The sequence below is a fragment of the Cyclopterus lumpus genome, chromosome 4 (assembly GCF_009769545.1).
Source record: "Cyclopterus lumpus isolate fCycLum1 chromosome 4, fCycLum1.pri, whole genome shotgun sequence".
Lineage (NCBI taxonomy): Eukaryota > Metazoa > Chordata > Actinopteri > Perciformes > Cyclopteridae > Cyclopterus > Cyclopterus lumpus.
The window spans coordinates 17,061,878-17,077,304 of NC_046969.1; the positions used below are offsets into that span (position 1 = coordinate 17,061,878).

Genomic DNA, 15,427 nt, shown 5'->3' on the forward strand with positions numbered 1-15,427 from the left:
AAACCTCCCGTATCCCACTGCAGCTTGAGAGTGAATGTAATCATTGTTTTAAATGCATGGATTAAACCCCAGATGTTCCTGTTCAAGAGTATATTAACTGCTGCACAGGATAAAGACTTAAAATACAGAGCCACAAGCTCAATAAGTGAAGCATTTATGAAAATGAGCATTCCTCATATTAGTGTGAGAACATTTGAAACCCATCACCTGTTGAGGAATACACTAGTGTTTTCTGCACATTCGTAGCTGGAAATTAGCTCGAGAATAATGATAAATATTGGCAAATTATTGATTTGTGTGCAACACATTACTGAACAAATTCTTTGTTTCCGTCCATATTTTTGTGTTATAACACAACCAAGGTTAATCTCTTGAGTGGGTTTCTAAGACGGACCAGCTTCTCAATCAGTACAAACTATACAACAACATAACTTCTTCTTTTTACACATGGATTTTGCAGCTAACAGTGTCCTTCACGGTCATTATCACTGAGCGTGTATGTATTTCCACATTTGAGAGGCAAAAAACTAATCTTGTTGGTCGATGTGCTGGGAAGGCAGTGCAGTTGGCGTGAATAAGTGTCCCGTAACCTGAAGGTTACCATGACAGCAAATGTGCCCATCCTTGAGATGTCTTTGAGTGAGATACTGGATCTCTTCAAATACATTTACAGTGACAACGTAGTAATAAAAGATCATATTTACATCACTGTAAAATAAATGGATTTCCCACTGCACTCCCGGTAAAGGACTTCTGGCACTAAAACCAAATCCCATCTAGTGAATTGCACCGTACCCATTCAAAAGAAATGAACTTGTACTTATTTTTAGAGGTAGCATCAAGGCTACAAAGACACAATGTGGCTGACAAGAGCCAAACATTTGAATATGAAACACTGAGTCAATCACCACAGAATAAAAAGCATGAATTTGTGCAGTAGCTAAAAAAGATAAACATACAGCTACAGACCCCGTGTACTAATGCGACTGCTTAACTCTGTTGGCCGAAGCCGTTTATATTGGGTGCAGCAGTTGAACAAGCTGTTTCAGGCATGCCAAAGAAGTTTTCGATCTTTTTTTAAATTGTGACTTGTACAGTTTGGACATGGCTTCCTTCATTTCATATTTTTTCTCCCCTTCAGCTTTGTATCCAAAGACCTCCCCTCTCTCTGCTTATATTGATGTCATTAGTCAAAAGACTGCGCACATTATGTTTGCTTCTCTCCATAAACTTTTGGCTGGGGACATTAGATACACTTGCCATTACACACTGTGTATTAACAGAACAAGAATACAATTAATCTGTTGAAATACATAGGGATTTCTTCAACACTTTTACAGCCTTGTAAGTATCAGGCCACTCTGTTATCCATAATCTCATAATGTTAAACACCACAAATACAATCCTTTCCTTTAAACACTTCTTCATTAGAGTGAAATTGAAGCTATAAATTGCTGAACAAAATTAGCACAGAAATATACCAGTGCACTCATATTCAGGAGGAAGAGGGGCAACAAATTAAATGCTTCACATTTTATAGCACTGGCTGCTTGCCGTGGAACACCACATACAGTATATTATAAAATGTACAACAACTGATCCCCATTAGGTAGCTTTGTCAGCATTCAGAAACAACTCTTCTTATTCACTAATAAATAATCTTACGATCAACAATTGCCTCCAGTTTAGGATTTTCATTTTTCTTTTGAATGGCCACCATGGTTACATTTCATGTAATATATGGCAACAGTATTTACAACTTAACATTTACAGTTTATTTCTTAATTTACAGACATTCACAAAAAAAAACTCTTTTAGCTGGTTTATGGCTTCAAGTTGGCAAAAGCAATGACTCTGTTCAGAAACTAAAAAGAGCATGAGATGCATCACTTCCATATAAGTCAATTTAGAGGCACACATGTTCAGTTCTTGGGCCTGGGAGATGTTATCAAAACTGAAGACTAGCAAGGAGGAGATTCCTGGCCCCCACGCTGCAGCCGAATGCAAGAGGTGACACGGTCATGCATCCTTACGCTGATTAGGGGACTTTAAATGGAATTAGTTTGAAGCAAAACAGCCCAGAGAGGACTCGGCTGCTTCTTATAAAGACTATAGCCCCTCTTGCCTCCCCATTTCAAGTAATCCTTCTGTGGACGACATGGAGATAAATGGCGTTCCATGTTTTTCATGACACATCCAAGACAATCGTGTATCCATTTTCACATCCATCCAATGCAATCCATCCCTGCTTCAACGTCACATGATAGCGATGCCTGTCAAAGGTTGACTTAGCTACATTGTGGTTTCTGAAGGTTGATGCTGTCTTGCTTTGGCTTGTTGAGGGCAGCCAATGCCGCCTGGGTCTCCTTCTGTTCCTCTATGGAGCAGTTGGACACTGCGTTAGCCACGATGCAGAACTTGCGGAAGAGGATCTCCCTGAGGAGCAGATAAACCCACGGATCAAGGATCTGGTTGAGGGAGGCCAAGCGGATCGCTGTCAGAAAAAAGTTACAATCTAACTGGACGTCTGGGCTGGAGATGTGATTGGAGGGCACTGCGGTTACATTGCAGTCGTGGGAGGACACCTGGTTGGAGATCATCCTCAGCATGAGCACCTGAGGAGAGAGGCAGGCACAAGTTGTATGAACCAAGAGGATAACGGGGACAACTGTTCTTCAGTGAAAATGTACCATTGAGGAAGCCTCTCAGAGATCAATGTCTGTTATATGCATACTTGTTGGCTGGGAGATAATATTTGTTTATATTTAATGTCACCATTCTCAAGAGAATCCTGAGTAGATACTATGTCAAACAACTGGGAGAGAAGCATAATGTTCACGTTCTAGTAACTCCCTCTGCCATCACTGCTACCACAGGGCTGTCTATTAATGTCCTTTGTGGGACTATTAAATATGTGTTTGACATTACCTCATAGCACATTGAACAGACCCCCCAAACAGGCTCGGCTAAGTGGATTTCTCCATAATGGAAAATGGCAGCTACATGGAAAAGGAATAAGACATGACAGCATTTTAACTGCTGGGTTTGTGTTTGTGGGGCAGAGAGAAGAGAACTAGAGTAACAGAGGGTGACTGAATGAATGAGGGATTGAGGGAAACAGAAAAAGTGCAGCATCTACTCTTGACATCTCCAGCTGTTTGTGACAGGCCGCTGACAATAAAACTAGATTAAACTGTGAATTATGACCATACCAATGTGTCGTGTTAGTAGCCGGGCTGTCAGAGTATGACACTTTAAGAGAACATATGTAGGCATTATTAGAAGATAAACAAAGAAAGTGTTATAGTATTATGCCCAGTTTCATTTTCACATATGGGACTATTGCTTGTAAGAAAGGTATAGGCTGCAATCGCCCATAAAAACATACCAGCAGAGGAGACCAGCATATAAGGAGGACGCACATAATCCCTAACAGCTGAATGACGGTCTCCGTGGTCAGCCGTTCCCACTGCTTTGAAGACTGAGACGTGCCAGACTTTGTTTTACACCGAATAATTAAGCCCCGGATCGTCACCACATTACAGAAAAGTGTAACAAGCAGTGAGAAAATCCCAAGTACAGCGAAAGTGATGGCGAAAAACATATTGCCGGGGACCTTCCTGTCCCCCGTGCTGATAAAGCACCAGGTGCCCGGCCACTGGCGTGTGTATTCTCCGACTCCCGCAGTGGGCAGCAGCGCAAAGAGCAACACGAGACACCATATAACAGCCAAAGTCTGCTTTGTCACACTCGTCTTCATGTGATTGGAGTACCAGTGGGGGTTTGTTATCGCCAAAGCCCTTTCAATTGCCATGGCGCTGGCGAAGAAGAGAGAGCACAGGCCAAAAGTTGTCATGCACACACCGAAAAAAGCGCACAATTTGCCCGATGAGTCGATGCGCTCCCATTTCAGATCAGCTCGGTAAACTGATATCACTATCGGACTTGTCAAAAGCTGTCCAAACAGGTCAGTTAACGCCAGCGATCCAATGCAGAGCAAGAAAGACTTTTTCCTTTTATTTTCCTTCTTTTTGTAAGAGATATACACCAGCATGAGAGCTAACGAGTTGCCCACCATGCCAGTGATCATCATGGTAATGGGGAAACCAACTGATACGGATCCACAACTGGAATTCTTGGTGTCATTGCCATCGCGCAATGACTTGGAGACGTTAAAGTCCAACATCGCTCCAATTGTGATTTGCGAGCCCACCAGAGAATCACATCCGTCTGTATTCATTATTTCGAAAAGGATGAGCCTATGCACAGCTCATAACACGTGTGTGTGTCCAGCATCCTCTTCAAACTGCTCCAACTGAATGCAGTGCGTAAAAGCGCGTCAGGTCCTTTACGCGCTGGAGGGCGGGACTGTGAAGCGCGCAGAGGAAGCAAACAAGGTTCTGAAAACACTTAATTATTATTAATTATTAACACGATTTTTAGAAACCTTGTCCGACATCTGCAATATTTTATTTTTTAAGATCTTTACATTTCTATTTAGAACTACACTAGGAACGGCACTGAAGTGTAACACTATCGCAGACGCACCTGCTTCGGACAATTTCCTTGAGATTATCATCACATGTTGGTGAAGTCATGCACACACGGGCAGATCCGTCTAATGAGATTTTTTTTAAAAACTGCTCTTCACCTCTTAAGCAGAGAAATCACTGAAACATTGTCCTTGAACATCTGAACGCAGATAGGTTTAACTGGTATTAGTCATACCTCTGGTTGGTGATGGGGAAATTCACATATAAGGCAATTATGGTATAGGCTTACTATTCATCATTTATCATACTATATATAGTTAATGAGCTTAGATAAGACTCATACCACAACAAAACCATATTATATAACCTATCTGGCCTATTAGTACCTGTCCTGTTCTCACGTGTTCCTTTCTCAGCACAGTAGCACCATCAGCATCTGCAGCAGGCTCATGCCGGCCAGCCTGTAATTGATCAAATCCATGCAGCAACTTTTTTTTACTCTGTTTGAATGGAGTCTTTTGCATGTTGCGTCAGACCCTGAAGGTAACATGTTTTGGGGACAATAGCCTATTCATTTATCTGACTTTCGGCCTGGTGCATTTCCTACTACATGTCCCCCTCTTAAACTCGTATAGTATAGTAGAAACAGTAACAAGTGCCATCTGTTGACCGCAATGAAAACAACACTAAAGTGTGGCGCCCAGTCAATACTCATCTACTCAGTAGCTAAACACAAAGAGGAATATTCTATATAGTGTGAAGTCGAAATTAACCAGACATCATCATATCGTTAGTTAGACTGTGAATAGGCTCTGGTGAAGTGAGCTAGACAATATAGTATCTTAGCCTAACTTGCATTACTTCACCATAATAATAATAATGTATCCTTTATTGAGCCCGTGGGGAAATTCTTCTTTGCATTTGACCCATCCTCAGCTATTAAGGAGCAGTGGGCTGCAGTGAAGCAACTGGGGGTTCAGTGTCTTGCTCAAGGACACTTTGACAAGCATATGGGGAGAGCGGGGATCGAATTAGCTACCTTGTGGTTGTAAGACAACCACTCTCCCCATGAGCTACAGCCTTTAGCTACAAAACACACTATGATATCACCGTTATTGAATCCATTGCATATGGGACATCTAGTTTAATGTTAATCTCATACTTCTTCAGTAGACTGCTGTGTCACTTTGCGGGTTTCCCAACTCCGTTACCATGACTTCAAGTCCATACTTGAGATAACTGCTAAATATAGTGATAGCGGGAGTAATTAAACACGTCAGATTTAGAACAATTATTAAAACAGTGCTCGACATACCAGGTCTCTCGACTTTCCAGCCTTACCGTGGCAAAATAAAATGTACAGGAAGTAGAAAGAAACCATTTCAACAGGAGTTTATTTACAAGTGTACATTTGAGTTGTTTCACCAATAAAGTAGTATTGCCACACTACCATTTATTCGGGATATACTGTACGGTGTTGGTTATTGTGGGTGTACTAATCTGGAGCACAAATATCAGCTATTTTTTAAATGTAAGTGACAAATTAAGAGGAATAATTAGGTGGTAAAACAGGCGACAACTGTGTAAAGAAAAAAAAAAAAAAAAACAGTAAACACCTAAACTAAAGAATGTTGAATTTACTGTCATTTAGTTAAAACAAGTAAAATACTTACCTTGAAAACAAAGCAATATATATTTGCCCCGTTTTACTTTCTTCATATATATATATATATATATATATATATATATATATAGAAAGTAAAACGGGGCCAAAATTCATTGCTACATCTGTTATTGAAAATTGGTGCTTAAGTACTTCACCTATTATTAAAAAAAAGAAATCATTTCTAAAAAAAAAATATTAAGTGGTTGAAAAAAAAAAAAAAAAAAAATGTAAAAAATGTTTTACTTCAATTTCTCCACAGATGAGTAGAATAAAATGTACTGCCAAGAAAAATAAGGAGTTAAAAGGGCATACAGCCACTTCACAGTATATCTGATTTTCTATGGGACAGATTTATGTTTATTGGACAACTGCCGTTACGGACACCTGTCACAGATTGGGGTGTATGTGGTTTTGAAAAGGGAGCTCGTATCGATGGGTAACAGCGGAGAGAAGCCATGTTGCCGCTGTCTTTTGAGGGAAATAAGACTTTTCTAGGAAAATGGACAGCATACTGAAATTATGTAGTTGTATCCTCGAAACACAACATGCACTTTTCTACTACGGTTCATTTACTTGTTTTAAAGGCTGTAATTAAGTTATTTCTTTTTTGAACTGGAGCCAGAATCGGATGATCCAGAGGACTGGCCGCGGCGCCTGAAATCACACAAAAACCATGGGAAGAAGAACAAGGTCAGCAATTAACACTCAGTAAAGAATAGTTGAAACAAGTACACGGTCACACAATATAAAAACAACTTAAGGCCAAATGTGAACATATTTCTGTAAATCTGAATTCCCTTAAGCGAGGCGACAGACGGCTAATATTTGACAGTGCCATTGTGGTATTCCACAGAAACCCAAACCTTTCGGACGAATGTGATCTAGAACGTCTCCGCTTTCTCTCTCCAGATGAGGACCTGGAGCGACTGCGCTTCTGTCCCTTCTCCGGTGAAGAGGAAGGTGAGCGGGACCTCTTCTTGGGAGAGGAGCCCTTTCCAGACCTGGAACTGGATCTTTTGAAGGAAAACCAAGCATTGCGGTCAGTAAGGTCAAGACAGAGTCTCAACATTGTGGGTATTTATCAAGCTTCTCTGATTAAGAGCACTTAACAAAAAAATATAATGGTACCGAGAACATTTTAACCAAAACTCTGAAGAAAATCTGTCGCTTCCTCTGGATATAATGAAAGCCAGCTCCACTGTGAGATGCTTGATGAAGACCCCAGATGTCTATTCAGACTTTTGAGCCTTGGTAACATTCAAATGTAGTTCAGGTCGTACACAAACTGTACCTTTTAAGCTCTTTAAATGATTGAAAACAGTCAGGGCAATTTCAGTATTTTCCTCATGATTTCAGACCAAAATGACTATCTTCAGAATGAGAGAGGACTGTAGTGGAGTAAGTCAGATCTAGTCTTTGTTCAAACTTGAGTTAGGGAACAGGACTGTTCTGGAGCTTTCAGCCCCAAACATACACTCTCTAAGGGAGAGAGTGCATGTCACCTCATTCACCTGGAGTGGGACCTCGAGCGAGATCCTGACCTGGAACTGGATGAGCTTCTAGAGTGGGACCTGAAAGACAAAAAACACAACCTTTCCAATATTTCCTTGACAAGAAGAAAACTGTCTGATGGTTCACACGGCAAAACACAGACAGATTTAACTGCATAGAAATGTTGAGTATTTGAGTGAAACTATTTTTGCCTTACTGATGAACGAATATTCTCACCAAAACAAAAAAAGCATTTGAGGGTTTAGAGAAACAACCCAGAAAATAGAAAGACAACTAAAACCTGTAGAGTGCAAACAGTGAACATTTCAAAACTACAATATCAACAATCAATGCATTTCATCCATCTTAAGTCATAGGCGTTTCAAAACAAACATAACAAAGGGTTTTACAGAAAGATTATTCAGTTTGCACATTAAGTTTCTAACACCACAGATGGGGAGGGGTTGATAAAACAAAAAACAATAACTTATCAGAATACAACATGTAATTTATGTTGATCAGTAAATCAGAAGGAAGATTGAGCTGATACTGACATTTTGCCCGGAGTTACCCTTGACCTGTACCCTTTACCTGGACCTCGACCGTGAACTGGAGCTGGAGGAGCGCGAAGATGAGTGGGACGAACCCGAACGACTGCCTTTTTTCTTAGCAGGCTTGTCCTCATCGTCACTGGCATCCAGGTCGTACTTTGACAGGTCTCCCTCGCCCTCGCCATCTCCTTCCCCTTCATCATTATCTTCATCATCCTAAGAAGGAAGAGTTGTCCCATTATTGTGGGCACATTTGATAGTATTTGTATTTATGAATTTCCAGCTCCAGCCACAAAACTTACATCCAATTTATATTTGGAAAGATCACCCTCTTCATCCTCCTCCTCCTCCTCTTCCTCGTCATCTTGAACTTTTGCTACTTCTTTCTTTTCACTTCCTTTTGAGGGCGGTGTACTGCCAGACCTTCCACGAAACTTTTTCTTTTTCCTACCAAACTTGGACATTAAAAAGAGCATGTAACCTTGTCAGTGAAGAAACCTTTGACACAAAAATGTAGTTAAATAGTTTTAGGACACTTGTAAACATTTGTATGCTTACATGCAACTTGCAGTATGTCAGCTGCATTGTTTCAATGATCAAAACAGTAATTGTCCGGTAGAACTCACTTCATCATATTCACCATCGGATTCCTCCCGTTCAATGTATTCCACACTCTCCCTTTCATTGAAACCTCCACCATAACCTGAAAAGGTGAAGAGGAAATAAAAATGGCAATCAATAACTATCTTTCAAAGGCTCACCAAAAACTGGAAAATTATATATTTGTTGGGTTACCTGTTCTCTCTTCAAGCTTGGCATACTTTGGAGTGTTACACATGTTGCACTCTGACCTCCTAGCCCAATTGACATTGCCACATCTGTATAAGGACAGGAGGAAAGGAAACTAAGTTTGTAAAAGCTCAACACATTTAAAACAACGTCTGTCTCAACTTGCTAAACTGCAAAAGTGTTCCCATGTTTTTCAATCATAAATATTTGTCCATTTGCACTAGTATCTGGTTAACCAAACAGAAATAAATTAACGAAACACTTACGTTTTGCATTGCCAATCGTTTGCACTAAAGAGGCCTCTGCTCTTCTCAGCCAGAGTTTTCCCAATCTCTGTTCCTCCAGCTTTCATCATCTTTGCCTCTGTGGTTTTCTCTGTAGAAAGAAAACAAAAGGTATTTAATACATCTGCTTTTTGACAGTATGTATTAAGCGTCTGCAACATGTATTTGCATAAAAGGACTTACCCCCACCACATCTGTTACAACTTGTTCTTCTAGCAAAGTTCACGTTTCCACACCTGCAAAAGAATACACAATAAATACATTGCAGACAGAGAAAGGGCGTGAGCTGGTCACTTCATTATTCAGGCACAAGCCAAGTGTGCTCCAAGAAAGATTAGTGTAACGCTCGGTGTATTCACGTCTCATGTGCCACAGCGTTGGACCATGAGACGTGAGACAGTCTGTGTCAAAGGCCTATGCTCTGACGGCTGCAGCTGGCTTGTCGTTCATGGAAGACGTTTTTTAACGCAGTTCCTGTGCAACATGACACTGCTTCATTTAAGTTAAACTCGTGGCAACTTGGCTTCTACAACATTGTAAACATCACCCACAATAGTGAGTGGGGACTCTCACCCACAGCTAGCTTGATGTCTTACAAGTCTGCGCACATTGACAACTATTGGAGACTCGCTCTCACGTAAAATCCAAAACACGTCCCAGAGCCTACAGTCTTAATTTATTTGCAGCGTTTATTATGCTTATAATGCAGTAAATTAAGTAAGAAACAAGGTAAACGTGAACAAAGCTAGTTGGCGTTAGCGTGAAATGCTAAAAGGCCGAAGCTAACCACCGTTTGAATGTCAGCACGACCAGCAATTTAGGCACAACACGTGCTGGTAGGTGAAATGGAGAAAAACAAATCTAAACGAGAGCAGCACTCACTTTTTATCAGGACAAATCCAGTCCCCGTCGCTAACTCGAAAACTCTTGCCCGACATGCCTGTGCCTGTTAGCTAACGCTGGCTCGTTGGCAGGGTGTGCTCTGAGTCTTGCAGCAGCAGCTAGCTAGCTAGCTAGCTAAACTCGGCGCCTCCTCCTCCCTCGGCTGATGCCTTCAGGTGCATTTCTGAAGCGCTATAAACTCGCCTCTCTTTGGATTTTATTTTGTACATAACCGTAACTAAAAATAATCACTCAGCGGTCATTATTTGCTTTCTGTTATTCAAATCAATTAAATTCGGATGTATTATTAAAAAAAAGTTATTTTACAACACGTTTTAATATAAACTATTGTCACAATAATCTGCTTCTTTCCCCCCACGGAAGACACGAATGCATCATTAACAAACAACCCATTGAAATAGTACGATAATAGTCCCATATTCAAATGTGGTGGTGTCGTATAAGCCTTGATGAGTCTTACTCAACAGTAAAAAGTTATGTCTCATGAGCACATCAATAAATATGCAAGTTCTCAGCAATGCAGATTACAATGTGTATAAATAAATGATGTAAACCACACTTTGTATCCCTCTAGCTAGCTTATAGCCTATCATATTTTGTTTTCAATATCAACGTTTATTAAATACTTTTTATTTAAAAAGTGGAAATTGGGATTTATAGACAGATGGGTAAATGATTAATATTGGGCTTAAAAAAACACAATGTTGACATTACTGAGACTAAGACAGTGGATGTGCAGTGACAGTCATTTAGCTCATGACTGACTCAAGCTCTGTTTGAAATGATTAATATTATTAACTCAGAATCCAAATCAAGGAGTATGAAATCTTTTCAGTTTTGTTTTCCTGCAAGGCCCGTTTTAGCCACTAGATGGCAATTAATGCAAACGTTTAACATTGCACATGTTCATAAACCCTCCTGTTTTGTTTTGGTCTGTTTCTTCTGCTCATAGGTTCCCAATGATTGTGCATGTTTGTCTAAATAAGGACTGTGTAATGTAAGGTGATGTGAAAAGTAACTTTTAAGACGAGTAGAGAGTGTGTGCTTACCTGTATTTCTCTGAATTCAACATACAAATGAATCTCATAAATATATAGTAGTCTTTTGAATAACTATCCAAAGCAGGAGCAATTATGTTTACATTTGGATAACAATTTTGTTTGCTGAATATCCTCTTCTTTTACTGTCACTCAGACATATTTAAGAGATGATTACTGTTAACTTGTTAAGTATAGTAGTCTTTGTAGATTAATCAAATGATCTAAACATATGCAACATATCAGACAATTGTTATATTACATATTATAGCCAACATAGTGTGAATCACACATTTTATTATTATTATAAATGTATACATATATTATTTTACAATATCAACCAGATTTGACCTCGTAGGAAAGGGTCAGTCCAATGACACTGACACATTTCATAATCCTTTGTGAGATACTATCACTGCTCTTAATATCAGGATATAAAGATGCAGGTAGTAACATGCCATATGTTGAGATGCAAATTATACAGTATATGAATTAGGAAGACGGAAATGCAAGTTGCACTGTGATAATACCTTACAAAAGCTATAATTCAGGTAGACAGCAGAGCATAGCTGCTCTAGAAGCGCCCTTGTCCACCCAATCTGCTGTTGGTCAAGGTCAAATACTTTTGGAGGTCACTGTCACAGCTGGTCTATGAACCTGAGTCCACCAAATTAGCCATTTCAGTGTTACAGTCTTACTTTCTTTTCTTTGCCCTCTTTGCCCTCTTTTTCTGTTTCCTGTTTTTACATGGCTGAAATGTTTGTTGATGCATGTCGTTTATGTTTTGGACAAGATGGGGTTTATTTAATTCAGAACACTCGAGATGAACTGAGCAAGACTTTTTAATCATACATCGTTTTAATCCTTATGTATCTGTTAGGGAGACATGCACTTGATTTATGAGCTCCACGCTAGGTTTATTATAACTAGAGGCCAGCAAAAATAATGTATCAAAGGGGAGAGAGGCGCATTTCTGTTAAAGGAAATGACTCTTGGACCTTCATCGATATAATTCGCACACAGAAGCCAGAAGTGTGATATTGCATCAAAACAACAACAGCCTCCATACACACAAGAGTTGTTATTTGTTCAAGATTAAGCATCCTCTCGGTTCTATTCTGAGTTTTCTTTATCTCATTGAAGTCATTTTTCATAAAAGAAGCCTCTATTCCTCTCAATGATAATGCAGGCGCCATCCACACTCACAGGCTTCAAGTGAGGATGTCCTTTCTGCTCGCTTTCAGTGTTGCACAAAACTGAGTGAGCAGTGATATGAAGCAAATTAAGTCATGAATAACTAATAAGAAGATATTGCCAATGCTGTGGTATGTTGTTCCCGGCATGGAGTTTCATGAAAGATTGAGTGACGAGTCCGGCGATTAAATAGCACTTAGGTAAACAACGTCCAATTACATTAGAGAGGCTTCACCTCTCTTTCTTCACTTCACCGTTTCCTTTTCTGGCCACTGTACAGCCCACCAGATGATTATGTCCAGGGGTCAATAACACGACTAAGAGCGATTTTTCATGGTGTCAATGAGGCTTTGGCTCGGCTGACATCGTTTTCTAGCCCAGTGGCTGGTTACGGCTGAAGGTTCATGCACAGCAGAGTCTCTGACAGGGAAACGCAGCCATGTATAAGGTTTGGAAAAACCTGGAGTAAGCCACAAGGGCTTTCCAATACTGACAGATGGCAGGGAGCTGTTCCCTGGGAAAATGGGTGCTGTGAGGGCGTTGGAGGCCAGTGGACATTGATGCACTCCACCCACCGCTCTTATCCCAGTATCATGATTCAGCATTAATCACTGGGATGACATGCAAGTCCACTGTAGGGGTGTTTGTTAAGTAAATGTAATTTGAGTCTGTGCCCTTATGAGGCATGTCTGTATGTCTATTTGTTTCTGCACATTTGTCAGGGGACAGTCCAACAAAGTCAGAGAGCTGGCCCTGTGTTCACACTTTAGTGGTAAAGGGAGGGGGGGCTGTAAGGTGGCAGCAAACCCCATCAGAATTATATAACACAGACTACTGCACAGTGAAACAGCTTGTGCTGGGAGATGCGCCGCTGCATTGTGCCCTATCTCACATCCTCTCATCCGGTCCTTATCACTAAAGCACATTCATTTTGGGAGCCAGAGAGCACACATTTCAGAATCCAGTCTCTCCACTTGTTGTAAAAGCAATCTACATGTGTAGGAAATGATTGCAATAAATCCACTGTTTAGCAGTAATACAATGCAAGATGGAGCGACTGGATCATGAGTTTTGATTGTATAAGTGCATGTCAAGCATTCATCCACTGGTGCTGATAGTTTGAAGCCAATTTATCTTTTTCTTTTTTGTCAGATAAAGCTTATGTTCTGAAGTTTGGGAAAAATTTACCATGAAGAAGAACATTTTCCTAATCACATTTTTGGAACCATATTTCAAAATAGCAGATAATCTATTCTAGAGCATTCCTCACTGACAATATTAATGTGTCAAGTCCAGCTGATCTTTACTGAGGAGTGATGCTGGCACAAGGTCTGAGACCAGACGTTGTTCTTCAAATGGAATCAGAGAACCCTGCAGATCTATTTTTTAAGGGGTGCGCGTCGATCTCATTTGATGATTCCTGTGTATCTGTACAAAATACAATGTCTATACCACTCGCTTCCATTAAGGCGTGGCCGGCAGGACGTTTTCCAATGCCATTTCTCAGATGATTTTGTCAGGTCTGTCTTGCAAACTCTTGTTTAACTGCTGCACATCACCTTTTGGGGATCACTTGAAAAGGAAAGAAATCAATGTCGCTATACTAGTTCCATTGAAAAATGTCTTGTAACCTTTTAACTATAACTCAATTGCGTGTAATTAGACATATTATAACATGCTTATTGTTTTTGGGCCAAAGCTGTATATATTAATTTAAGGATAATATAACCGCGAAGATGCTTCATACTGAATCAACCTTTAATCAATTATGAAACATAATTCATGAAACCATCTTCTCAATATCACATTTGCTGTTATTTCACTCTCCACAAACAGTGTTTTGTTTTTTGTCCGTTGTGCATTTGTGTGGCAGAGGAGAGAAAAGGAAAATGAGATAGAGGTAGAGTGAGGGGAAATTGACAGAGAAAAAGAAAGAGGAGGTGGGTTCACAGTAAACAATACTCTGTAGATAGACTGTAATTAGGTGACCTGACTTCAATTAGAAGCATTATGTGGGGAAATTGTTTTTCTGGTTTGACGCACTCAACCATGCATTTGATCCCACATTTCTTCTCCCATTATCTTTAACCTCCCCCAATTCATTGCTCTTTATTCACCTCAAGTTTCACGTCACCACCTCACTGCCGGGCTGACAGTTACTGAGGAGGTAATCTGATGGCCACATAACAATGGCTAATGCGGGAAAATGGGAAACAGCTCCGGCGCAGCCTTGGCCGATGCGTCATCTGGCTCTGCTCTTGCCAGTGACACAGTTCTGGCACTGGGGTGATTAATGTGATAGGTGGAATTTGTCTCATTATGTTGACACCGGCTAATAAATGCCTTGTAAACAGCCAGTCACAGCTGTTAATGCATCATCATAATCCAGGATTTGGGGGTGCCAGGCATGGCCAATAAATGCAATTAGGCACTGACAAAATTAATTCGCCCATTCTATGACTTTCCTGCATGTCCATTCTGGGGGAAACTCAAGTGTGCCGTGTGATTCTCCAAAGGGTCGCAAGGGGATAAGCGTGCTGAAAATCTGCCCATTAAATAAAGAATATCTAACTTAATTTGCGTTAACTACAATCCGTGATTGTGGAATATTAAATTGGATTAAGTTGATTGAAATGAAAACAAATACCACTGCTTTACTCCTCTAATCTATTAGGAATCATGAACATGGGAGTCGGCTTTGGAGGTAAAAATGAAAGGAGAAGACTGTACCCCAAATTAATATACAGTGTTAAAATGTTATCAAGCTGAAACTCTTTTTTATTCTCCCAGAGGACTGCCAAGACAGGTGACTTTTAAACGTTACTGGTTATTAAAGAGGTCACCAAGACAGTCATTAATTTCCTGTCACTCATCTCCGATATGCCTCATTGGAAGTTGTGATGCATTTCTTCATGTTTTTATTCACCTCGCTTATTTTTAGCACCTGGGACTTTAGTCTGATGTTTTTTTAAAGATTAAAAAGCTCCCCCATCCCTTGGCCCTCACACCCAGTCAGCCC

General features: G+C 40.2%; 2 protein-coding genes across 3 annotated transcripts; both read right to left on the reverse strand.

The window, feature by feature from the left end:
- Positions 1–2,094: 2,094 nt before the first annotated feature.
- ptger3 (prostaglandin E receptor 3 (subtype EP3)) lies at positions 2,095–4,240 on the reverse strand. The gene is made up of 2 exons (XM_034531311.1): positions 3,389–4,240; positions 2,095–2,615 (listed from the first exon to the last, which is right to left on the reverse strand). The coding sequence occupies exons 1-2, from the start codon at positions 4,238–4,240 to the stop codon at positions 2,289–2,291; spliced, it is 1,179 nt and encodes a 392-aa protein (XP_034387202.1). The 3' UTR covers positions 2,095–2,288.
- Positions 4,241–5,868: 1,628 nt separating this feature from the next.
- On the reverse strand, positions 5,869–10,321 carry zranb2 (zinc finger, RAN-binding domain containing 2). 2 transcript variants are annotated; one of them, XM_034531511.1, is made up of 10 exons: positions 10,157–10,321; positions 9,458–9,510; positions 9,257–9,365; positions 8,997–9,079; positions 8,828–8,904; positions 8,504–8,656; positions 8,242–8,417; positions 7,671–7,730; positions 7,023–7,172; positions 5,869–6,813 (listed from the first exon to the last, which is right to left on the reverse strand). In XM_034531511.1, the coding sequence occupies exons 1-10, from the start codon at positions 10,210–10,212 to the stop codon at positions 6,756–6,758; spliced, it is 975 nt and encodes a 324-aa protein (XP_034387402.1). In that variant the 5' UTR covers positions 10,213–10,321; the 3' UTR covers positions 5,869–6,755. The 2 variants fall into 2 exon arrangements, with proteins under 2 accessions (XP_034387402.1, XP_034387401.1); XM_034531510.1 differs by having other exon boundaries at positions 5,869–7,172; positions 10,157–10,305.
- Between the last annotated feature and the right edge of the window lie 5,106 nt (positions 10,322–15,427).

Excerpts from the sequence above, each read along its gene's own strand:
- ptger3 (XM_034531311.1), bottom strand. The coding sequence starts at position 4,240 with ATGAATACAGACGGATGTGATTCTCTGGTGGGCTCGCAAATCACAATT. Across the intron at positions 2,616-3,388 it reads TATGCTGGTCTCCTCTGCTG|GTGCTCATGCTGAGGATGAT; the intron begins GTATGTTTTTAT and ends CTCTCTCCTCAG.
- zranb2 (XM_034531510.1), bottom strand. The coding sequence starts at position 10,212 with ATGTCGGGCAAGAGTTTTCGAGTTAGCGACGGGGACTGGATTTGTCCT. Across the intron at positions 9,080-9,256 it reads AACGATTGGCAATGCAAAAC|ATGTGGCAATGTCAATTGGG; the intron begins GTAAGTGTTTCG and ends GTCCTTATACAG. Across the intron at positions 7,731-8,241 it reads AGTTCACGGTCGAGGTCCAG|GTCCCACTCTAGAAGCTCAT; the intron begins GTAAAGGGTACA and ends TTTGTCTTTCAG.